Below are 26,281 nucleotides of genomic sequence, written 5' to 3'. Positions count from 1 at the left end.
TTTGTCTCCCGCGGATCCGGACGGCTTCCATAGGCTTCAATAGAAGCCCGCGGGAGCCGTCCCCGCGGGAGACCCGCATGAAAATGGAGCATGGTCCAGATTTTTCCATGCTCCATTTTTTTTAAAATCCCTTTTATTGACCACCCGCGGGTATTTATCTACCCCGCGGGTGGTCAATGCATCCCTTTGGGGTGCGGATCCGCGGGCAGGAGAAGAGTTAAAATCCGCTGCAGATTTTAATTCTTATTTTGCCCGTGGACATGAGCCCTAAATCCATAATTCAGCTGGAGAGAGATTACACAGACCACACACTGTTTTATACACTGGAGCACCTGATTACATTGTATTCAGCTCACAGCCTGTGACAGCCCATGTGAGAACAAAGGAGCTGATTGCAGAGTTCAGACCACCTGCTAAGTTCTGTGAGCAGCTCCTGGAGGCTCATTTACATACACTGAAGCTAATAAAGTGCTAATAGGCATCAATGATTGCTAGAACTGTCAATCTTTCAATAATTTGAAAGATTGTCTTTGCATGTAAATGAGCTTTTAAGCAGATATGCAAATGATTAGAGTTGTGGTGTGATAAGATGATCGGTCTTATCCAAGGGTTGACTAAGTGGTTCCAACCCTTGGCCCATAGAAAGGTTCTCAGAGGTTAATTGTGTGTAGTAACCTCTTTTTCCACTTGCGTAGAGCTTGTTGACCACTAGACGCCTCTAAGACACAATCAAAAAGATTTTTGTTTATTTTGTTTATTAGAATGTGAGAAGTTGGATGGTTGTATCAACGAATTGCCCGACACCTGGGCCATTCTGACCAGATTGTGCCCTTACACATCCACTGGTCCCAACAACTCCTAAGACACGAGGTGACCAGGCTCATCACGGCCCCAACAGATCACCAGTAGAGAGGATCGTCTAATTGTCTGACAAGCACGAGCAGCTCCAACTGTTTCATTGTCCGCCATCTAGAGACAGATGGCACCATCATTACATGTCATGTGTCTGTCGGAACCCATACCAAGAGCTTGGCTGAAGGACATTTGATCTTATGGCACCCATCACATGTGCTACCTTTGACACGCACAGTCACCTTAGTTTGCAATGGTATTGTGAACGATGAAACTGGATACTACAGGAGTAGGACCCGGATTGTCTTCATTGACGAATCCAGATTTAGTTTTGGCACAGACGGCAGCCATGTTAGTGTCCGGAGATCTAGGGGTGAGCGCCTCTATCCTCCTTTGCTGTGGAGCAGCACACTGCCCCCACTACTGGTCTGCGGGGCCATCGTATAGGACAGACGGTTCTCCCTAGTAAGTGGTACGAGGGACAATGACAGCTCAGCGACATCCAGCAGCCACATGTGTTCCTCTCATGGTGGCTTCCAAGGGACATTTTCCAGCAGGATAATGCTCGGCCGCCCACACAAGGGTGTCACAGGAATGTCCTCACAACATTGTCACACTTCCATAGCCTGCTCGGTCATTAGATTTATCACCAATACAACACATATAGGACCACAAGAAGTGATCCTTTTGCTCGATATTGTAATCACTTATATTAACGTTACTATTGCGCATAGAAAGTTTCATTTGATTCTGACAACAACTTCTTCTAGGTGAGGGATTGTTTTTGACAACAAGTGTAAATATATTGAAGTATATGGCCACCGTTAGGGCTCATACTCAAGAGCGTCGCGGGATATGCCCGCGGATTTATGCCACGGGAGTACTGCAATTAAAGAAAAAAAATAATAAAAAATAAAAAAGAGAGTGCCTGCTGGTGATAGTGGATTTCTGCGGTCTTCATTAATGCTCTATACGAAGGGGTGCTGATAAGTCTTAGGCTTTGTGTTCTTTTTTTGTTTCTATGGTAACGAATGTTACATCACATGAAAGCCTTATGTGTCTAATACATGTTTTCAAAATTTTGGGTTTGTAGCTTATGGTAACAAAGATCTAGGCACGCAGGGAAACAAAATGGCAAAGTCTAAAGGTGATATTCACAGCAAATGAGAGCAGAAGAGTGATAAAATTCTTGTTTCTGCAAGGAAAGTCGGCGAAGGATATTCATGCTGATGTCGCAGACATTGGGGGATTAATGCCCTTCATATTCTACAGTTAGGAACTGGGTTGCAAAATTTAAAATGGGCAACTTCAGCACCAATGATGAGGAACGTCCTGGAAGACCGAGAGAGGTTGTTGTTCCGGAGATCGTCGATGCTGTGCACAACCTCATACTGGAGAATCAGCGAATTTCATCTAAAGGAATAGCAGACATCGTGGGGATTTCTGGTGAACGTGTTTGTGTCATTATCCATGAACATTTGAACATGAAGCGATCTGCAAAGTGGGTCCCCAAATGTTTGACAACAGATCAGAAAAGCATGCAAGTGAAAACTTCCAGGTCCATTTGTCAGCGTTTCCGGACTGATAAGAACTTCCTGGATCGACTGGTCACTATGGATGAGACCTGGATTTATTTGTATGACGCTGAAACCAAGGAGCAGTCAAAAGAGTGGAGGCACAGTGGTTCTCCTTGCCCAAAGAAGTTCAGAGTGCAAAAATCAGCCACTAAGGTGATTGCGTCTGTGTTCTGGGATAAGGAGGGCATGGTGCTAGTGGACTACCTTCAACGTGGTTCCACCATCAATGCAAGATATTACATTGAACTTTTGGACCAGTTGAAGGCAGCTCTGAAAGCCAAAAGGCAGGGCAAGCTGTCCAAAGGAATCTTGTTCCTGCAAGACGCCTCCGCTCACACTGCACAAGCGACGACGGCAATACTGGTGGAGCTAGGCTTCCAGCTGGTTGACTACCCACCTTATTCACAAGATCTAGCTCCCTCCCACTATCATCTGTTTCCAAACCCAAAGAAACAGCTCAAGGGTACCAAATTTCACACCATTTCTGATGCCTTGGCTACTACAGATGACTTGTTTGAGGCACAACCGAAATCCTTCTTTTGCAAGGCTTACAGAACTTGAAATACAGATGTAAGAAGTGTGTTGACATCAGTGGAGAGTATGTGGAATAAAGGTAAAGTTTCATCTTCCTATCTCGTTTCTTTCTGGGTAAAGCCAAAGACGTATCAGCAGCCTGTCGTATTTATTTCCCGCTGCGGAAAATCCGTGGTAGAACTCTGCATGTGAGCATTGGCAGACAGAAAGCTGTTAGGTTCAACAGAACCTAATAGCTGTGGTATTTATGCGCGGATTTCCGCCATGGAAAAACGCAGAAGAAAGCAATCAGTCTGTGGGCATTCACCCTTATACACCTAAGGGCCTACTCTAAACAGGGGGTGAAAGGAGTGCAGACGCTGTAGTTGTATTCGGACCCTGAAGCCTGAGGAGTGCAAAGGTTCCCTTTGTCCTGTCAAAAATTAGCTGATGAGGTTCAGGAGTGGAGAGATAATGGCTGAAAACAAAGCAGTCAGTCCAGCCTCATTGGTGGATCTCCTACTAAGACTAAAGGTGTGTTTAGACTAGATTAGATTAAAAAAAAAAAAAAAAAAAGAAAAAAAAGAAATGGCTAGACCATTTGAATTTGAACAATATTCTGTAAACACAGCCAACGATTAACAATAATTCATTTGCTTATCTTTCATTTCATGCAAGTATAAAAATCATCGCTGGTCCGTTCGTTAATCATTCAGTTTAAATACCAATCATCCAGTCGTTCTCATTCACTTAGACAATGAAAGTGAATGACTTTTTACTGCGGTTTTTATTGCAATCGAACTACACCGTGTGAATGGCGCCTTAGTGTCTATATACATTGACGAGTAGAAGATGCAGAAGACAAATGGTGCACAATTTCTAATGAAACCTTATTACAAAAATGACTGTCACCACAAAATGCATTGATTTAACAAAAAAAATCTGCCCCATTTCAAAGGGGTCCATAACCTTTAAAAATATGCAATATACTTTAAAACCTGTGCAGATTTTTTTCTTGCTGTCTATTTGTGGGGTCTTGTAAAAACCCCTTTCACTTGCACTATATGAGTACTTGTAGTGTTTGTCACAACTTAAAATAAGTACTACTACCGTACTTGGGATACTGAAAAGTTAAATCAGTATTGGCATGTAAATGAAGTTTAAAACTTCATTTGGTCTCTATTATCCCGTCCAAAAGTTCATGCCGATTGTCAATGCTCTCAGAAACACTTAAGCCAGGAAGAACACAGTTGGTAATAGCACTGGCAGCGACAGAATGCTCAAATGTCACTAGTGCCAAGTAGAGAGAAGAAGGATCAGACTTTGGCCCATGTACCAATTTGCTTGTCAGTGGAGATTTCCATATCAGATACATCTATATTTGTCTGTCACAGCTGAACCCTGCAGGCAAACATTTAATGTGTAGAACATGTTGTTCCAAGTTGTTGTCTTGCTGTATTGCATGGTATATGCAACTTTTCGTTCTTCTTCTGTATATACATATTATAACATTAGACCACTGCGACCATAAAAGCAGACCACAACCTGAAACAAACACTCTTTCTGTTAATAACATTGTTATTGTAGTAGCCCGGAGTTAACTGAGCCCCTCCATAATGTATGCATTCATTTGTCTCGTGCTTATGTGTTGTCAGTGTCTTTTATGTTGTATGAATACGATGTGTATTGCATAGCTGGAGCACTGAATGGGTTAACTCTCTGGTATGTGGGATGTCTGGAAAATGTATCTTGTTGTTTGTCATGTGATCGTGCTTCATATATGTGATTGCAAAATGTGTGAAAGGGTCGTTCTGTTCCGGTCTTGCTAGTGTGAGGAGCGTTTTGGAGGATCTGCAAGAGAGCCACACAGACACCTTCAGTTTTGTGTGGGTGGGAATGGAAGAGGCTGAACAGTATCCTCAGCCTTCCCTGGGCCTGCTTTACCCAGGAAATGCCAGTGGTATCCTCAACATCTGAGGAGAAGAGTGAGAGTGGGGCTACCAAACAGCGGAGTGACTGCCCGCCAAATGTGAATGCTGACCAGTAGAGAGCCGGCATGAGTGAAGGCGCTGGTACCGGGAACAGAACCTTAAAGATATTTGGACTGTAGCCTCCTCTGATATCCTGCGATTTCCTCCCTGTCGCACCATTTTGTAATTTTTGCACCATTTTCCTGCTGACGTGTGTATTTCTACTGTTGGACTGTAAATAGTTTTCAAGTCAACGAGCACTGCCGACCATTCCCGGCTCTGCTCGTAAGAGTTCCCGCTGTGTGGACCATTTATTTCATCATCTGAATTCACTGCAGAGGAAGGAGCAGTGGCGCCACCACTGAAAGGACTGTTTAAAAGGTAAACCACATATTGGGTTGCCCCTGTGAAAGTTTCCACCAGCGGTAACTTGGACAGTTACCGTGCTACCCTCAGGATGAGAGATGGTAGACCCCCATGACAAAACCCAAACTCTACCCCGCTATCCCCTCGGCTGTGGGCCCGCTCCTTGGACGTTGTACTATGTGCCTGCAAAACCAAATCTCCACAGAACGTATTGATCCTCACAGAGTAGTCTGAATTTATGCTGCTAAGTGCACCTGCATCTGGTCCCCCCCCCCCCCCCCCAACAACAGCTATAGGCAGATAAATTGTTGGCTAGCTTAAATGAGAAATCGTTCAGCCGTTCACATCCACTGTATAAGGAAACTAGCCTCTGACGGAGGAGCTTCAGCAGCTTTCCAACATCCAGAACATCTACACACTTGACCGAGCCGTACATGTGCACAGGTTGTTGGGCGAGATAGTGGATGACAGTTCGTTTAACAGCTGTCTAATGTGTATGGGCACCCGAAAACAGACTTTTACAGACAAAGATAAACTTATTTTATAACCCTGGCAGGAAACCTCAAATCAAGCCACACATCTACTAAAGAGCATCTGAAAGCAACTTACCTGTGAACGGAGTCCGAGCTGCTGGTTACTAAATGATCCATTAGATCAGATTCAGGAGAAGCTCTTCGATTCGTCGCCAGGAAGCTGGACTGAGGGACTCCAGTAGACTGTTTGGGTTCTGGCACCTCAATTTCCCGTTTTTCAGAACTTCGTTTATTGCGCTAAGAAAAAATAAGCAATCAGAAATGAATAAAACTGACACCTGTGTGTATCTAAGACCGGCTTCACACGGGCATATTGGCACACACAATATGTAGTGAATAGAACACATGGATTTCAATGTGCTCAGTCACGTAAGGGTGGTTTCACATCTACATTAGTTCCGGTTTCCTGTTCTGTTCAGGGAGCGGGAAAGTGGAATTGCCATAGCCATACAGTTCCTTCTTAGCACCGAACGGACCTCATTGACTATAATGGGGTCCATTTGCTTTTCGCTCAGCTGCCCGGCTTTTAGCTGGAAAAGAAAAAAAAAGCGCTGCAGGCAGCGCTTTTTCTTCACATATTTTGTTACGTTGCTGCGACATAACCTCTGAATGGAGATTCCAACGCAGATGTGAAACTACGCACCGTGCTCCATTTTTAAAGTTCGCAAAGACGTCAATGGGGATGCACGAATATACGCATGATACGTTAGGAGATGTGTGAAACGTATTGGGAAAAGAACACATCTTGAACTCATTGGACTAAGTAGCTATTCCAATGGCTGGGAGCATTGGCATATTTTTTTTTTGCGTGTGCAAAAAGTACAGTAAAATATGCATATGCTCGTGTGAAGCCAGCCTTAGGCTCTGTTTATATCATGTAGCCTCCTTTTAACATATAACATTAAAACAGACGCCCCCAACAAATATCATACAGAGGCATCGGACACCCGTAAGAAAAAAAAATTATATATATTTTTGGGATACCACTGAATGAAATAACAGTCCACTACGCTAGTCCTTTTTAAGTGTTATAGTGTCCCATTCCAGCCAGAAGAAGGTGAAGAGCACACTTTTTTGGCCTCTGTTAGGCCGCTTCCACCTCTGCATTGGGGGTTCCGTTTTCCGTTTGGGAAGCAGGAAATTGGAATCCCCTGACTGAATAAATCAGTCATATGACGGAACCGAATAGCGCCAAATGGACCACATTGACTATAATGGGGCAGTTTGGTTTTACTAAGCTATTTAATGTTTTACTGGATGAGAAAGCACTTTTTCTTCCTGTATTCTGTGCTGGATCTGAGACGGAAAATCTGGACAGCGCAGATGTGAAAGCTGGCGGATGCTAATGGTCATTTTCAGTGTGTTGGGAGATTTCCCAGAGCACATTCTAAACGCATATTACATACATGATGCGGACCAAGCCTTTCATATAGCTGTAAAATATAGATAAACTGCCGTATTGAAAGACGTCACTGGGAACTCTGGCCAAACAAGAAAAAAATATATAAAAAGAGCAAGCCATAATAAACAGCTTGTAAGAAGGCAAGATGAGTCATGCAGGGAAAAGGGCGACCGCAGCCTCGCATAGGAAAACAGACTGACTGTGCTTGAGCTTTTCTAAAGCCCGTATTCCACGAGACGACTGACGCCCCACCGATGATTGCTCCTATGCTTTTACACAGGAGGATCATTGCCCAGTGAATGGAGGTGAAGCGGGCCGAGACCGTTTTAGCCGGTGGCTTCCATTCACAGTAAACAGGCAGTTGTTCGACTGCCTATTGAAACTGAACAATGCAGTGGTAGACCAACGATGATTTTATGGTCTGCATGAAAGATCCATTCAGCCATTTGTCGCTGATCAGTCTTTCACTACATGTGTTCACAATGCAGAATTATCATGCAAACGGCTTGATCCATCGAGTGATTTGCATGATAACCATCCCGTACAATGCAATGGTAATCTAATGGATACAGAGCACTAAACTCGTATGTAGGAGTCCACACAAGTTGGGACCTTCAGGCTGCTCTTTCTATTTAGTAACGTCAAATTATTGCTATTAGAAATTTGTTTTTATTGCCAAGAAAATCACCTTTACTATAGATTTGAGAATGATCATAAAATCCCTCAAGTTTCATAAGTGTATTGAAGATAATAGGCATGTTTAAATTATTTAAAGGGGACCCGTCACCAATTATGAGGACAATAAACTAACTTATGGTGCTCATATAGCAGGTTCCGCGGAGTCCAGAGAGGTATTTTTTATACTTAAAGGGGTTGTCCCGCGCCGAAACGGGTTTTTTTTTTTTTCCAATAGCCCCCCCGTTCGGCGCGAGACAAACCCGATGCAGGGGTTTAAAAAAAACAAAACGGATAGTACTTACCCGAATCCCCGAGCTCCGGTGACTTCTTACTTACCTTGCGAAGATGGCCGCCGGGATCTTCACCCTCGGTGGACCGCAGGTCTTCTGTGCGGTCCATTGCCGATTCCAGCCTCCTGATTGGCTGGAATCGGCACACGTGACGGGGCGGAGCTACGAGGAGCAGCTCTCTGACACGAGCGGCCCCATTCAGAAGGGAGAAGACCGCACTGCGCAAGCGCGTCTAATCGGGCGATTAGACGCTGAAAATTAGATGGCACCATGGAGACGAGGACGCTAGCAACGGAACAGGTAAGTGAATAACTTCTCTATGGCTCATAATTAATGCACGATGTACATTACAAAGTGCATTAATATGGCCATACAGAAGTGTATACCCCAACTTTGTTTCGCGGGACAACCCCTTTAAGCTAGTTTCACACGATCGCGATATCGGCGCGAGAAAATCGAGTCTTTGTTCATGCAAAGACATTGCTACCGCTTGCAATTTTCTCACGAGAAATACGCAGGACTTTTTAAAGTTAAAAACACATTGCAAGAAAATTGCAAGCTTGTGCCTTGTGATGCGATAAAACAAAGGCTCCATAGGGAAACAAGGGTGATAAAGAGCAAAATGCAAAAGATAGGAAATGCCGCAATTTTTTTTTCTTTACGCAACATCGCCTCAGTGAAAACATTGCTAATGTGAAGGAAACCATTGAAAAGCATGGGTTTTTATAATTCTGCATTTTCACACGCTCTCACATCACATGAAAATCACACGATTTTATTGCCTATGTGAAACTGCCCTTACCCGGCTCTCAGATCCAGAGCTGTCACTCCCGAAAGTTAGCGCAGACTGTGCAGCTGGACCGCTAGCTATATATACACACTGTGCATGCGCACTCAATGCAAGACAGCGCTGAATCGGGGAACTGGGCAAATATAAAGAAATCCCTCCACAGACTGTCGTATGTGCACCATAACTTAGTGTATGGTGCTCATACCTGGTGACAGTTTCCCTTTAAGCATAGTGAGGGATTTTCAGGGATAAGCCACACTAACTATTTGTATCGGTGCTGATAAATTGCTACCCTATACCATTTAAGAGTAGTCCTATATGGAATAGGCATGAATATTACTTTGCAAGAAATGAGAAGACCATATTAAGTTAAGACTATAAGGCAAAAAGAATGCATAATTATCAATGAAATAATAAACCGTAATATTGCAGCAGATTTACTATTGAAGATTTGCCCATTTTCTGGTGCCAACTGTGCCAGAAAATTGTTTTACATGCTTTGCACCATGATGTGTTTTAGACAAGTATCATTCACGTTTTTTTTTGCCATGTCCGAAAAAGGGCCTAATGTAAAAGGACGTGGCCAAAATGTGACACAGAGCATCAAAAATTGGACCAAATTTGTGAAAAACCTGCGAAAAGTGGTGTAAAGTAAGCTAACTAATAGGTGGTATAAAGTTAGACTAACCAGCCTAAGGATGTGCCAGCTTTACCACATGGCAGAATCACTAACCATTACACAGTTTCAGTAAATCTGTCCCATTGTGTCTGGAAAAATGTAAATTAGTTTTGATCATAAGTATCATTATAGATATGACATAATTACATATAACGTAACATTTGCCAAAAGTTGAAGTTGTCTGCATATTTTGGCAACACTCTCAAACATAGTTACAAAAAAAACCATTAGAAATTAAATGTGTTAGTTATCACATCAATGGGCTATTAGTAGTATTATTATAGCTAATGGGCCACAAAGGATAAGATTATATTTAGCGGGGCCTCAAGGGATATTACTAAAGCACCAGAAATAATATTGATGCAACTGAGCAACCAGATTATACCAAGAGAGCCTCCGGGGTCTAAAAACTGCACCCCTGCAATAACTAAACATTAGAGAAAATGTCTCATGGGACTCAAGGACAGACCTTCTAAAGATCAGCTTGGCACCTGACTGCAATTAAGGCAGTAAGCCAAGAAACTGATTGTTTGAAGGACACCAAGAACAGAAGATTAGATTACTATACAGTTTGCATGTGCTTTGCATCAGAGCATAACAAGTTTGCAGGTAAAATGATGGTGATACATAATTACAATATATGATGCAAGATATGAGTCACTATTGTAAAAACTGGGCTCTCAGGCTCCAAACCAAGCTCCCCATCAACAAAGCTTACAGAATCCTACTCTAGGGTATATATGGCTAAAATTGTCAACAAATATTAGACGTTTGTGGATTTCCAATCAACATTCGGAAATAAAACCTAGCTAGGTAAGCCCTGGCAAGCAACATGTACAACAGCAAATCTGTCATAGCCCTATTCAGTGAGAGGAACTAAACACAATATGAAGTTAAACTGTCCTTGAAGAATGAAGGAGTGACGGTCTAGTAGACATGTAAAATGTCAAGGGTAGAAGCCTACAGACCACAGTCGCTCTTATTCCAGAATCCTTTACAGAACTAACTAAATGCAAGTTTTTGATTTGCTTTTACAGAAAATATCTGTAATATACAATATTGCTCTTTTTTTACCAATCTGGTATATAGCCATATTCCCAATTTTTACAGATTTCTACTGGCTTTAGATCAGTGTTTCTCAACTCCAGTCCTCAAGTACCCCCTCATCTATGAACGACTGCGTGTTTGCTCTGAATGGAGGGGAGCAGCCATAAGAGATCTCCAGCAGTCTCCATTCAGTGAGTGACTATTGCTCCTGTGTGGAAGCTGAGGAGTGACGGTCATTGAGATGGCTGTCAGCACCTGAGCGCTCAACAGTCGTCTTCTGTAAAAGGGTCCTAGGTGCTTAGAACAGCAAATGATGATGTCTGAGTGTACAGGTTGTGTATGATAAAGAGAAAGTAAGAGAATTGTGATTCGAGAAGAAAACCAAGCAGAATTAAAGGCCCTTTTAGACGGAACGATATCATTCAAAAGACTTTTAAACAAGCGAAAATGAATGATAATCCGTCAGTGTAAATGCAGCCAATGAACGAGGAATGAAAAGCAGACATAAAAATAATCGTTTGCTCATTCACTAGTCGATATTTTTAAATACCGATCGTTGAGTCACTTATACAGCAAATGTGATAGACTGAACAATTTCTTGATTGAAGTTGCTAATTCGTCTATAGAGTCCCACAGGTGTCCTTTTTTCAGCGGAATTACGCAGCATATCAAGCACATTGGTGCACCCCCCATTCAATGGGGACCTTTGGTGCTCAAATGTGCAGAAAAATAGAGCATGGTGCATTTTTTCTGCACAACCATAATACATGCACAAAATACGGAAATGTGGACGAACCCCTTGAAATCAATGGGCTCTATTCCCTATGTACTGCGCACAAATATGTCCATGTGAATCTAGCCTAAGGGCCCTTTTAGATGAGCTGATCTATCATTGAACGACGTCACCACTAGCTCGTTTGCTTTCAGCAGCCTGTTTATACAGACAGATACATTGTTAGCTCATTAAAACGAGAAATCGTTCAGTGGTTCACATTCGCTGTAGAAGTGATTGAGAACATCTGAATGATTGGTATTGAAATCGAATGATTCGTGAACGAGCCAGCGATTTGTAAGCTGCATAAAATGAACAATAAACAAAAAGCGAATGATTATCGTTTGCCGTTCATTCGTTGGCTACACTTAGACCGAATGATTATCGTTCACTTTCGCTCATTTGAACAATAACGGTTCCGTCTAAAAGCATCCAAGAGAACAAATAGTCCTGCGCTGCTGTCAGCAGCATGACAGATGCCTTGTGCTTTTCCTGCTGTTTAAACATTGTGGATCTTAAACAAAAGTGACTTACACACCGGAAACAATTAGCAAATGTAAAGCGGCCGTGGAAGCAGGATCTTAGAAAATCCATTTATTCTTAGCTGCTCACAGAAACACAATGCTGTTTTGTTGGGAGCCTGTAATGTGTACGTGCCGCATTCTACTTCCCCAGAGGACTATAATTCTGTAAACATGGGCTTTGGTTTTAATCAGTGCTTCTGTTACAAGTAGTGTGCGGCGAGTCAACAGAGCAAAACTAAGTATATATGTACCTGTGCCCATGTTGTAGAAGCTACAGATTACGGAGAACATCTTGTTCTCATGTATATCCAGAAAATCGGTAGTAGTCCTTATTAATGAAGAATGTGATGGGAAGAGCGTTTAACTTTTGACTTCTCACAAACAAGCTGCAGTTCCCGTCATTCAATTTCTTAGCATGGATTTACACAAAACTAATTTTTATCCTATTATACAGAAGATCAATCAAAATGTGCAATAACCTGGAATGGTACAAATAAGTATTTCAAAGCAGCCAAAGTACTGCACTGCATCGGATGTGTTTGGGAATGTGTATCATGTCATTAAGTGTACAAAGAGCTCCATCTTCGACACAATCGTCAACTCATCAGCTAGAAGATACACTGGAGAGATCATATTTAACACAGCGAATACCACTAAGAAAGTGGTTCTTGTAGGCGGCTTCTACTTTGTAGAAAGAACTTTTTTTAATGTTAAATGAGAGGGTTCTGCATGGTTTATAATATTGGAAAAGAAAAAAAGGAGCATAATACTCACAGTAATCAGTAATATTATTTTTCTCCTTTAACCCCTTAAGAACGAAGCACTATAAAAAGTTATGGTGCTTGGTTCATGACTTTAATTAAGGGACGATAATAGAAGTACTGCGCAGGAGTAAAACTCCTGTTCCTGCAATGTAGCAGGAGCAGGTCGGGTCCGCAGCAGGTAGTCACTCTTGCCGGCTACATAACGCTCAATGAGTGCTATGCAGGGAATAGAGAAAGCAAAAGTCCCACCTCCACTATTTGACACGGCGATCACATGACCTCTGGGTGTTTGGGAGATGTTGGTTCCTGTAACTGGGGCTTCTATGAATGCCCCAGCTACAGTGGAAAAGTGTGAAGTGAAAAAAAGAAGGTGATGTGAATGACCCCCAGAGGTGTAATCTGAAGTCAAGCGGGACATAAATATAAAAAAAAAAAAAGTTACAAAAATAAGTAAAAAAAAAAACGATTATAAATTAAATCACTCTATGGAAAAGAAAATGACCCACCACCACTGCCAACCAAAACAGTCGCCATATATAGACTATACAAGTTATATATCAAAATAAAACACTGAATCGCGCTAGATCACAGCATACTGTTAAGTATCGATAAGATCTGGAAAAACAAAAACATAAGCATTACAAAGCAATGCTGGATAGTCGACACAATGATCTTCCCAATCACAACTGATGGCTGTGAAAGTTGGAAACAGGAAAATGAACCAGAGGAAGATTGATTACTTCAAACTTCGGTGCTGGAGGAAACTCCTATGAATTCCTTGGAGCACCAAGATCACAAACAAAACAGTTTCAGACTGCATCAAACCGAATTTTTCATTGGAGGGCAAAATTACGAAACAGAGACTTTGGACACTTAATGCAAGCTAATTAATCGATAATGCTTCTAGGTCAGAGCATCAAAAGAAGACCTGGACACCAAAGAACGCGCTGGCTTGATACTATCAAAGCCAATACAATATGCAAATACTCGAACTCAAAGAAGCAGTGCAAAACAGAACCGTATGGAGAAGGCCGATCCATAAAGCATCTGATAGTCGACCCCGGCTAAACTGATAAAGATATAATTATGCCATATTTTTATCCGCATTTGAATTGTCGCATTTTACCTTCTTCCTTGGTGAAATAGAAGGAACAATTTTTTCTGGATTACTTCCTTGCCTAACTGAAACATCAGACAAAGTTTCCTGCCAAAATATGATAAAAAACAATTATCAGCTATTAGAATATAAAGCATTTTATATTTTTTAATATCCTTTTTAACCATGACAGTGCAGTGTAAATAGCAGCTGTTCAGTATTGAACGGCCACTATGTAAACTGAATAGAGAGGTGGGGGGGCTGAAATCTGCTCCTGCCGCCCTGCTGTGAGCCAGCGATACTAGCTCCCGTGCTAGTATGTGCGGGGATGAATGTCAGGCATAGTTTGCCTGACATTTGTCCGTCTAAATGGGGCTTTAGTGAGCCTGCATTGAGCAGGGGGTTGGACCCAATGACCCTGGAGGTCCCTTCCAACTCTACCATTCTATGATTCTACAAGAGGCCACCGACAAATCACTCATTTGTCAGTATTGCTCACCTAAAAATCAATGACTGTCGGGCTTTGTATACAGGAGTTGCTCAATCTTTGAAAGACTGCCTGTTAACTGTGAATGGAGGCTAGTGGACGGAGCAATAGTCACTGGGATGACTGTCGGGTAATAATGTAATCTTTGATCCCAGGTGTTAGCTGTAATACACAGCCGGCACCTGCAAATGATGCCGCAAGCCCAGATTCTTGACTTATACCATCATTGCAACATCCTATTGTATGTCGCAATACATGTGTGGCAATATTTCCTTGCAATACCTTCCCACTGTGCACATCAAGAAAAACTAGAATAGTCAACTAACCTTTCCTCTAGGAGACAGAGAAGCCACTTGAATTTCAATCAACCTCGGTGGGACAATGGGCTTCTCTGCATCGTATTCCTGTAAAAAAAGCAAAAAGGCACCAGTTTATTATAATGTTGGTTATACGGCATCTGCATATACAGTATTTAGAACACGTCTAGGGCTGCTTTCACATCTGCATCAGGGGTTCCGGTTTCCAGCTTCCCTAAGGGGAGCAGGAAAGGGGAGTCCCCTGGCGAACAGATCCATCATATGATGGAACTGAACAGCATCAAACAGACCCCATTGACTATAATGGGGTCCATTCAGTTTCCATTCAGCTGACTGCTTCTTGTACCGGATGAAAGTCCTGCTTGCAGGACTTTTTCTTCTGGCATTTTGTAACGGATCTGCAGAGGAATATCCGAAAGGAAGTTCCAGTGCAGATGTAAAATCGGCCTGACTTGAAACAAGCAGGGAAAACATTGGCGCATTTAACATAAACTAAGCTTCCTAGTACGTCTGAAAGTAACATTCTTGATTATGCGAGCGAGCGCTACTGATCACTCCAAGAATGTAAAGGCCGCAGACACCTTTGTCGTTATAGGTTATTGCAATGTATGTACTTTACTAAATCAAACATTCACAGTTTTGGCACGGCTTGTCTTTGACTAGAGGTGAGCAGACAGTTTACAGGATTCTGTGCATATGTAGAACTACCTAATTGATTTATTGACCTTATGTCACACCATCCTACATGCTCTGGGGTCACATCAGGTCAGGCTGTGTGCATGCCCATAAAGCAAGAAAGCAGAACAGACATTCCCGGAAGTTTCAGATATCCCAGGGAGTCATAGTAAGGAAGTTAGTTATTAAATTAACATGTGTAAATACTAATTAATCATTACTTAAAGGGAATTTGTCATCTATATTTCTTGTTAGGTCGGGTTCACATCTGCACCGGAAGAAATAGTGCCACATGCAGCGCTTTTTACTTCTGATAAAACGCCAGGCAGCTGAGCAGAAGTTGAACTGACCCCTTTATAGTCAATGGGGCCTGTTCGACACTGTTCGATTCAATCACAAGATGGACCTGTTTGCACAGAGGATTCCCTTTTCCTGGTCTCCAAATGGAGCAGGAAAATGGAACCCCCACCACAGATTTGAGAGCAGCCTTATTGCTCTCAATACAGAAACAAAATAGTCTTGTAGATATGATACCTTTTAATTGATAACAAAAAGGAGTGATGTTCAGCAGCAAGCTTTTGAGACTACTTAGGTTTTTCATCAGGTCTAGTATAACAAAGTATGCAACAATACACATATATACAGCATGGTGGAATTACCAAGAAGAGACCCAAGTAGTCTCTAAAGTCCTTTAAAAAGGTATAATAACTACAAGATTAGTGTGTATCTCGTAGGCCGCTTTCACATAACCAAGAAACTTGTGTGAAATTTGTGCATTGTGAGACGTGCGAATATAAACCCCATTCTTTTGAATGGAGTCATACACATGAGCGCTGCATGTCTTATGTTATTGTGTTTGGTGGAATGCTTCTCCCATTGATTTGAATGGGACCTTAAATGCTATGTGATGTGCATGCAAGTGCGATGCAAGGCTTCTCATTGAAATCAATGGGAAATATTTCCGATTCTCTATCACGTGTGAAACTCGCGCCAGAGGATCGGAATTTTACAGATGCAATGTGTTTTGGCCTGAAAATCCCCTCGCATTCGCGGGTAAATCGCATGCTTACGAGCACAATATAGGGTTTGTCCGTGCATAGGTAGCCTTAGTGAGCACAATGGATATCAAGCAGGTGAACATGAAAGATCAAATAATCTAACACTTTACGGCTGATCATTTGCTCGCTGCACATGTTTACACTTAATTATTATGCAAATCACTCAATCTAACGATTATTTGCCAGATAATCGTGCCGTGCAAAAGGGCCCCTAAGGCCCATTTAGACACACAGATGATCGCTCAAAAGATGGCTTTTGAGCGATCATTTTGCATAAACCACTACTTGGTACTAATGCCTATTCGTACCAATTAGTAGCTTGTGAGCCACCAGGAGCTGTATTCAGGGAACAGACCACCCGCTGTTCTCTGAATACATTCCTCTTGTTCTGACAACTGAGACAATGTAATCAGCTGTTATCAGCGTTTCCCAGGCAGAACACAGCGGGTGGTCCGTCCTATCAGCTGTTCTGTTGAATGATGGATTTCCTGCCAAACTGAAATCCATTGTTCGGCAGAAAACTGAAAGATGAGCACATTTACACGCAATGATTATCGCTCAAAAGATGGCGAATGGGACTTTATAGAAGAAATCTTGGGAAATTTACACAATGGACAGGAGTTGACCCATTTCTAAGATAAGCTATGAGCATCACTACTGTGAATGAAGAATCCAGTGTTATTTATACACAGGTGTCAGCTATAACTGCAGTTGTGCCTGTGAGGATAATGAGATGAATGCTGAAAGGTTCTCTCTACAAAACAGGAAGTGTCAAACTAGTATTAGACTAAAAGCTGGCTTCAGATGGACGCATTTATGAGCGCAAAACTTACACGCACAATACGCAGAGAATAGAACCAATTGAGGTCATTGGATTCGCTCAGATTTCTGCATTTTAGTGCGCACATTTCAGTTCCACAATAAAAAAAACAGAACATGTTCTATTGTTCTGCATATTTGCTCATGAAAAGTCCCTATGTAAGTCATTGGGGTGAGCAATACGCAAAGAGACTCATAAAACACCAGTAATAATCTAGTACTCAGAGGAATTAGCCATTTGAAGTTGGTGTGTGTTTGTGTCTCGCATACAAAAAACATGCTCTGTGGGCAGGAAAAGTACAGTAAAATACTACCCGCGTGCATAAAAGCCTCCCGCAAAAAAGTTATGCTAAGGCATGCACAGTTGCACTTACGCTCCTATAAAGCCTGCCTTAGCGGTCAGTGTAAAAACTGCAAGATATTAGTATTTAAACATTGATCGTAAAATAAAAAATACACCAAAAATTCTTTAAAAAAATATGTTAAATACAAATACTTAAATTTATGCAGTAGGTCATTTTCTGACGGTACATTCCCTTTAACCCCTTGAGTGGCGGGTTTCCTACCACCCTGTCGTGCCCACCAGGGCAGGTTTTTTAAAATGGTCTAATCATTGAATTTCAACTAGTTTTGCAGTGCGTCTCAAGAGCCATAACTTTTTCATTTTTCCATTGACATGGCCATATGAGGGCTTGTTTTTTGCGGGACAAGTTGTGATTTTTTAAACAGGGGGGAAGAAAAAAAGAAATGGGGAAAAAAGAAAAAAAGGGGCCATGTCATTAAGGGGTTAAATAATGTATTAACTTCCTTCTCTGGGTCATTACGACGCACACGGATACCACATGTGTGATTGTATTTTTGATTTTTTACAAAGTAAAGGGAGACAAGTGTTTTTTTTATTTTTTTAATAATTTTTTTTAATTTTTTTTTTTTACATTTTTTTTTTTTGTCCCTTTGGGGGACTTCCACAGGGACCCATTAGGACCCCTGATCACATTCCGGGGGTCCGATGGTGACAGCCCTTTACATGCTGCAGTGACAGCCCTTTACATGCTGCAGTCACATAGACTGCAGCATGTAAAGGGTTAACACAGCAGAGATCGGAGGTTTTCTCTGATCTCTGCTGTAAGAGCTGGTACCTAGCTGTCCTCTGACAGCTAACAACCAGCTCTCCCTGCCACAGAGACCATCGGCTTGCTTCTGACAAGCCGATGGTCTCTATGGCAACTTGTAAACAAAGCAGGACATTGCCGACATATCGGCAATATCTTCTGCTGGTTTTTCAAAGCCCTTGCACTGCTCTCTGTGGGTCTGTGCAGGCAGAGCACACTGTCACAGCTTGTGGCATTGTGCTCTGCAGCTCCCATAGTGATACATAGCCCGGAAATCTTCCGGGCTATGTCACTATGAGCAGTGGAGCTCGTCCCGGAAATTTTCCGGGCGTGCCACTCAAGGGGTTAATAGAATTAAACCTCCTTTTATACTTCAACTTGTCAGCCTTCAATATGAATACCGAACAGCAGAAGTATCCAGAATTATGACTCTTTTTTGCTTTGAGATCCCATCAGATCGTAGCTTAAACAAACACTAGATGTGGAAGGTTTTATCTACCAGTTCAGGCATGTAGATAACGTTATCGGGTAGGACACAAGAAAACAGTCTGTTCCGGGCCTATAAATACACAAAGGCAAAGTACCACCGTGCAGGTTCAAAACAACAGTGATCCTACTGTAGAGCTGACATTGAAAGGCACACCAGCCAGCCCCAAATCCTGACCTGAACCCCAAGAAGTGGTGTAACAGAGCAGACTAAGCTTGTACAATAGGAGTGTGCTCACACGTAGCCAGTTTGCTGGATTTTCTGTAGCTGAAAAAAGATGATCTGCACCAAAACCGCACCAAAATCTTCACCATTTGTCACAAATTTGAAATTGAAAGCATGAAATGTACTGCAGTTCTGCACCAAAAAGTGTGATGCAGAATTGCTGCAGATTTTTTCAACTGTAGAAAATCTGCAGCAAATGAGCTGCATGCGAACGCACCGTGCGAGCTGAGATGGCATCAGGAAGCAACGACTCGGTCCCTCTAAGAAACCGCCGATGAAGGGGCAGGTGGAGATGATAAATTGTAACTGGACTCTTAGATGAGCTCCATTCAATCTTGCCAAAGCTACCCCAGAATGGTTTTGGAAGCTTCCAGCCTTCCATTAGAGCAGGCAAGTCTGCTGCAACTCCAAGGAGCTGTCGGGCAGAAAAAGACAGCAGCAAGACAGAAAGCAATATGTAAGCAGTCACGCTGAAGGCCCTATTACATGCAACACAAGTATTACAAACTAAAACTGCATTGTACACCACATGCAGCTCTTTTTCTTCCACCCAAAAGTTGGGCAAGCTGGGCAGAAAGAGGACCGACTCCATTATAGTTAATCCATCCGGAGCTGTTCGGTTCCGTCCAGAGACTGGAACAGAGCAGGAAAGTGGAGTGTAGATGTGAAACCACCTTTAGGCCGGGCCCACACGAGCTGATTCCAATTGCGGAATCTGCAATGGGTGTCTGCGTTAAGGATCCACGGCAAAAGACTGCCATTGAAAAGCATGTAAATTCACTGACTTCCACTCACACTCGAATTGCGTATTCCGCGAGCGGAGGGGAAAGAAAAAAAAAAAAAGTTAAATTGCAGCATGCTCCATTTTTTCCACGCGGCCGACCTCTATTGAAGTCAATGGAAGCCGTCCGACCTGCAGCCCCTTACACAACCGTGTCAACAGCAAATACAAACATTAAAAGGAAAACTGTACTGTTCATGATCGATGGCGAGCTGCCGTGATCATCCGCACTACAGCAAAATAAGGTATGCAGGGCTGCTGGCCGGGCTCACTGACGGAATATGCTATGGGAACCCGCATGTGAAGTTCCCCCGTGTGAGCCCGGCCTTATTCTGCGTGCATGCAGTATGTATACATAGAATGTTTGTGTATACAACATGCCTGTGTCTAATAAGTGTGCATGTATACTTTTATGTAGCGAGTTAATGGGGTTTTCCGGGCCAAAACTATTCAGGATGTATTGTCAGGATAGGCCATCAATACTTGAGCAGCTTCGAACGCCAACTAATTAGCTGATCGGGCACCAGCTATCAAAACCGCAACACATAGTGTACAGAGCAGAAGCAAATCGCTCTGACCCACATAGTGGCAGGCACTTGTAACTGCAATCACTAATTTTATCGAGAGCTTAGTGTGCAATTACCAGCGTTAAATATTACAAAGAGCTAACTGCTGCCTCCCAATACCCTGTGTGTTGTGGCGCCGACAGCAGAGGACCTTGAGTGGTGGACCCCTGCCAATAAACTATTGATGACCTATCCCGAGCATAGGTCATCGATAGTATTTGCCCAGAAAGCCCCTTTAGCATGCAAGTGTATAGAAGGATAACAATTCTTCAAAAGCATCCTAAAAAACTTCTTTTTGGATGGAGGTGCACATTTTTTGAACAGCCCAGGGACTATGAATGGCTGATAGATAACCATTTCTTTTACCCTTATACCAAAAATATTACCATGAAGGTGGCTAGGAAGACAATATAGAACGATATGATAGAGTTGAGAACATTACAGTTGCATCTGTTACTAGGTGTACACGCTGCAGGCTATTTTATGAGTTTTCAAGGACTTTAACGATTATACAATTTCCCTTTTCAAAATTCTCCCTTTCGATTCAGCATTCATCAGTTATACACGCTTCAACAAATATTTGACGTATATTTGAAAACCTGCTTACCTTCACAGTAATAATTCTGGCCACGTCCTCACACAACGCATCCTTCTCTGCCGAATCACACTCAAAGAACTTTGTATAATCTTCTAACAACTTGGCCACAATTTTGTTACATATTTCCTGCTGCTTCATGCCTTCAAAGCCGGGAGATACACTGGAAAGAGACAGATATACATCATAGGGCCCGCTGTCCTCACAAGCTTTCAAGGTCGCTGCATTTTCAAGAGCAATTTTTATTCATATTGATTAAGACAGACAGTTCCTCAATATTCTTATTTAGATATTTATCAGTACAATCTAATAATCAATGCATTTATCTACCCCTCAGCTCTTAGATAGAAGGCTTTCAAAGTTATATACTTCTATCTAATGGAAGGCTTTGCTACTTTTCTCAGCCTACTGTATGTAGTATCTATGGTTAGTGTCACATAGGCATAAGCGGGCACAAAAAAATACAGTAAAATTACGCCAATAAGTGCACAAAATAGCCTTACCCAGTGCGCAAAAAGTTTGCACTGAGGCACGCGCAAATGCACATACACCTGTGTGAAGGAGCCCCAAAGGGAACCTGTTCGCAGGAAAATAGTGCCAGATCTGATGCTACCATTTAGTAGCTTTAGGTTCCAGTTTCAGAATATTTATTTATTTAAATCCTCAGCGCTACACTGTGTCAGTGCCATGAACTGGAGAACAATGTCTTCATGATATATACCAGCTACTCCCTCCTACCGCCATCTACCTGGAAATGGCAATTTCTCTCAGCTCAGTAGGGAATAGTTGCATAAGTTGCACCATAGTAGCATTAAAGACTAACTGAAGAAAAACTTTAATGCGAGTTTGATAAGTGTTCAAACTTATGGAAATTTCCATCATCTCAGAGCAGATTCTTTTGAGTGGTATGAAGATAACGGGACCTTTTCTCAGGCACATGGTTATATTACTTTCTTGCTCTGACTTTCATCATCAGACTGGTTTCTGTGTTTTAAAACAAATTGACAGTGTTAAGATACCTTTAGGGCTCATGTCCACGAGCGTTGCTGGATACACCCATGGATTTCCGCCACGGGAGTACCACAATAAAAAACAAAAAAGTGCCTGCGAGTGATCACAGATTTTTGCGGTCTCTATTAATGGAGCCCTCCCGCGGCATAAATCTGCTGTAAATAGAACATACCTCGGTTTTTTCCCCACTCGCGGAAATCCGCTGTAGAATTCCCCTGTGAGCATTGGAAGGCAGAAAGCTATTAGGTTCAATAGAACCTAATAGCTGCGGAATTCACAGGTAGATTTCCGCCACGAGAAACGTGGTACAAATCCGTGGGCATTTACCCTTATTCAGGTGATAATCATCCTGTGTCATCACTGGAAACAGCAAATTCAGATACTAATCATTTTGTGTAGGGGCATAGCTAAAGGCTCATGGGCCCGGGTGTAAAAGTTTATCTTGGAGCCCGCCAACTTCTCTTAAGCACAAGCGTAACTTGAAGCTCCTGGACCCCAATGCAAAACCTGTAACAGGGCCCCCAACTATAATGCTTTATTCATAGTACTGGGCTCCCTATATGGAGAAGTGAGGCTTTATGGGCCCCCTGAGGCTCTTGGGCCCGGGTGCAACCGCATCCACTGCATCCCCTATATTTACGCAGAACTAAAAATCAAGCAACTGTCAGCCCATGTAAACAGGAGCCGCTTAATGTTTGAGCAACTTCTGTTTACAGTCAATGGAGGTGGGTGGGCTGGAATTTTCCAGGCCGGCTCCACTCCATTCACACAGGAGCGATAGTCAGGCGGTAGTACATGATACAGCTGTGGGGTGCTTATGCACCCAACAATCATCCATTACTTACTAGGCCAACGAAAAAAAGTTTGGTACCATATCTACAAGAGGACTTGGTTTCTCTTACTGAGAACAATCTCCTTTTACTAGGCCAACTGAACGTCATCTATACACTGCCAGTCAAAAGTCTTTGGACACCATGAGTATTCAGAGTTTTAGGGTGAATACTAATAGACTAAAATGCAAGGACATTGTTTCATTAAGAAATAATATTACTGTAGGTTAGTAAATGGTTATATATCCCAAATGTAACCTTCTAAAAGTAAGTTGACAAAAGGTGATCCATTTAAATCCTGTTTCACATTGTGTCATTCTCCGTATGTTAACACACTAGAAACGCAGTGGAAATATTTGTAATCAGAATCTTAGCAACTCAAAATGAACTGTAGAAAAGAGAGAAACAAGCATTTGACAGCAAGGAGTATAAGAAATTAGCATTACTATTGATATCACATAGTCACTAGGAACCAACATGGTCACAAGGCTTTGCAGTAGGTGATGAAATGTGGACCGAGAGACAGGGGCAGTAATCAATGCGTACTACAACAAACATGGTGTTTCCATTTGTCACACTGTCTCAAAACGGAGGATACCCCGCTCCACAGATGTATACACCATTAAGATTTTCGCGAAACTGGGACCAACAAAAATCAATCACGAAATAGGAGACCATGGTTGACTACAAAAGCAGAAGAGAAGTCTATCATGCTGCTCTCAAAAGAAACAGATTTTAACTTAGGCCATGATAAGAAGGTATCTGTGAAAACTATAAAGAGGAGACATAGATCAGCTGGCCTCTTCGGTGGAGCTGCTGTTCAGAAAACATTTCTTAAAGCAGCATATAAAAAGACTACAATGGGCTCAGAAACACAAGAATTGGACAATTAGGATATTTTAAAAAGTGTTGTGCGGATGGACGAGTCCAAATTTGAGGTGTTGGGGAGCAAAAATAACAAAAGTATACTTGTGAACAAAAAGATGCTGCCCAACTCGGTTACACCAACTGTCTAACATGGTGGAGGGTCGCATTGTCCTATGGAGAAGGAGTACACTGTATAGAATCAATGAAATTCTTGACCACAAAAGGTCCACAAAATCCTCGATCACTATGCAGTTTCTACAGGAAAAAACAAACAAACGTCTTGGAATTCTTTATGCAGCAAGAACATGATCTAAAACACACCTCAAAAGCTTTGCAAGAGCTACCTGGTCTAGAAGGAAGAAGAGGGTGCCCTGAAAATAATTGTACGGCCATCACAATCATCTGATCTGCAGGAAAAACATGACCATGAAGCTGGTTTCACACGGGCGAGAAAATTGTGTGAGATTTGTGCATTGCAAGAATGGGTTCATACATATGAGCGATGTTTTCCCACATGGTACCACAATGCACCATGTTCCATCTTCCTGTGATATCGCCCATTGCCTAATGGGGGATGGCGGCAGCAGTGCCAGCCCCATTGAAAGCAATGGTAGAACTCCGCAATCCGCTGTGACAGGAGAGGCAGATGATTTCTTCATCCCCTCTGGGAAATCCCTTCAGATGCGGCCTGGCAGGGCTCCAAATGCCGACTAAAATGGTCATCAATACACCGAAGATTTAGCAAATTTTGGCAAGACTTTTCAGCTTTGTCACCATCTGCGACCAGCTCTGTCGCGTTGCTGTGCGACTATAGTGAGGAATCTCTACTCTTCTTCTAGCAGCATGCCTAGTGTACTGCACGTTAGACATACTTAGTAGAACACCCACTCCCTGAGTACAAGCTGCACCAAACAGGTTGGTGAGGCATTATCACACCTAATGCTCCATTCTGCTGCTCCTCTCCAGAGTACCCCCGAGTGCTGCTATGCAAGTTATCTGAGGAGTCGTGGTAGCAGCTCTGGTCACTGGACGGGGTGCATGACAGATGTCACTGTCGGAAGGGGTTGTCTGGCTGCTATCATTGTGGGGATGAAGAGGGAGTATCAGGCAGCTACTATCGCAGGTATATGGGAGAATGGTGCCTGGCTGCTATCAATGTGAAGATGGAGTCTGGGGAAGGAGACTTGATTACTATCACTGTGGCAAGGAGAAAGGTGGGGGGGCTTGATCATTGGCCTGCAAGTGATCATAGCTCCTGTTAAGGACCCTTGACACAAGGGAAAGTTTGGATGCAGTGCCAGGCTGCACCTGAACTTACACATTTAAAAAGGTTGATGTCCAAGTTCAGTCCAGGTGCAGCCTGGGAATTGGCAGAAATCTGCATGAAGTTAGCGCCAATCAGCTTCAAAGTGCATGGGCACCCTTACAATTCTGGTCAAGAATCACCCAGTTGTAACGAGAGCCAATTGACAAAATATGTTGTCAATCGATACGGTTGTTTGCCCCATTCAGCAATCACTGGTTAGCCAACATCTCACCATTGTCATTTTGTCGACCAGCGAGTACTACTTAATATCTAATTTGTGTCTCCTCCCTTTCAACTTCATCCCATTGCTTCTGGTCTTTCCTTGTGCAGATGAGAATAGGGCTGATCCCTCTGCACTGTGACAGCCCTTCAGATATTTGTAGACGGCTATTAAGTCTCCGCTCAGCCTTCTTTTTTGCAAGCTAACCATTCCCAGATCCTCTGGCCGGCTGCACATGGGCATATTTGCATTGTGGAATCCGGAGAGAGAGCATCCGCCCTTGGGTTCTACAGCAAATACCTTCTATAGCATGCTATGGAAAAGCACTTTCTTGCACAGGAGTGGAAATTAATTGCGATTTTCCTCTTGCGGAGGAAAAAAAAAAAATCACAGCATGCTCTAATAAAGGCCGCCTGTAGACGGCCAGGTCGGATTACGCTGCGAGGATGCGGACCTCTGCCTCTGCAGACACCTGTGGCTCACCCGCTCCCGGCGTCTCCTCTTCTTTGTTCTGTGCCAGCTGCTGCCCAGCCAACGCATGCGCAGAGCAGAGCCAGCGGGTCTCTACTGACATTTCTCTGCGGGTCTCGCAGAAATAGAACATGCCACAATTTGTTTTCTGCGTGTTTTTACATGGACAAATCGTGGCTCTGTGCACAGTATTGCGTACATGCATGCAATCCTATAGTACCGGGCACGGGCGGAAATTCTGCCGGAAATTCCGCTGCAGAATTTCCGCCCATGTGCAGGGGGCCTTAGTGTGGTGTCCGCACGGACGGCTTCCATTGAAGCCAATGAAAGCAGTATGACCCACGTTCCGGAGGACCCGAGGTACTCTATACTTGTCCCCTGTCATTAATGGGCCGTGTGTGAATGCCAGTGTATGGAATGATGGCGTCACGAACTGACAAATAAAACCTCCATCATACCTGTCATTTCTCAGAACAGTAAAATTGTATATAGTTTTTTCCTCGGCCCTGTGTACAATTGTCTGTCAGTCACGTACAGGATTTACGTGTATATTATCATATATCTACTACCCCCACCCCTAGCCTGTTGCAGCTATAATATA

The 26,281-nt window shown here is 42.8% G+C and overlaps 1 protein-coding gene across 4 annotated transcripts in view; it reads right to left on the bottom strand.

Moving 5' to 3' along the window:
- Window positions 1-26,281, bottom strand: part of FAM13A (family with sequence similarity 13 member A) — a 159,579-nt gene that overhangs the window by 106,587 nt on the left and 26,711 nt on the right. For all 4 annotated transcript variants that reach the window (XM_066574040.1, XM_066574042.1, XM_066574041.1 and 1 more), the window contains exons 4-7: window positions 20,988-21,138; window positions 14,667-14,744; window positions 13,884-13,961; window positions 5,888-6,048 (exon numbers count right to left, since the gene is read on the bottom strand). In XM_066574040.1, the coding sequence (XP_066430137.1) occupies window positions 5,888-6,048; window positions 13,884-13,961; window positions 14,667-14,744; window positions 20,988-21,138 (468 nt within the window). The remainder of the gene's footprint in view (window positions 1-5,887; window positions 6,049-13,883; window positions 13,962-14,666; window positions 14,745-20,987; window positions 21,139-26,281) is intronic.

The sequence above is a fragment of the Eleutherodactylus coqui genome, chromosome 7, assembly GCF_035609145.1.
Source record: "Eleutherodactylus coqui strain aEleCoq1 chromosome 7, aEleCoq1.hap1, whole genome shotgun sequence".
Taxonomy (NCBI): domain Eukaryota; kingdom Metazoa; phylum Chordata; class Amphibia; order Anura; family Eleutherodactylidae; genus Eleutherodactylus; species Eleutherodactylus coqui.
Note: the sequence above shows the minus strand (reverse complement) of the source record. Positions and strands in the feature narration are given on the sequence as shown.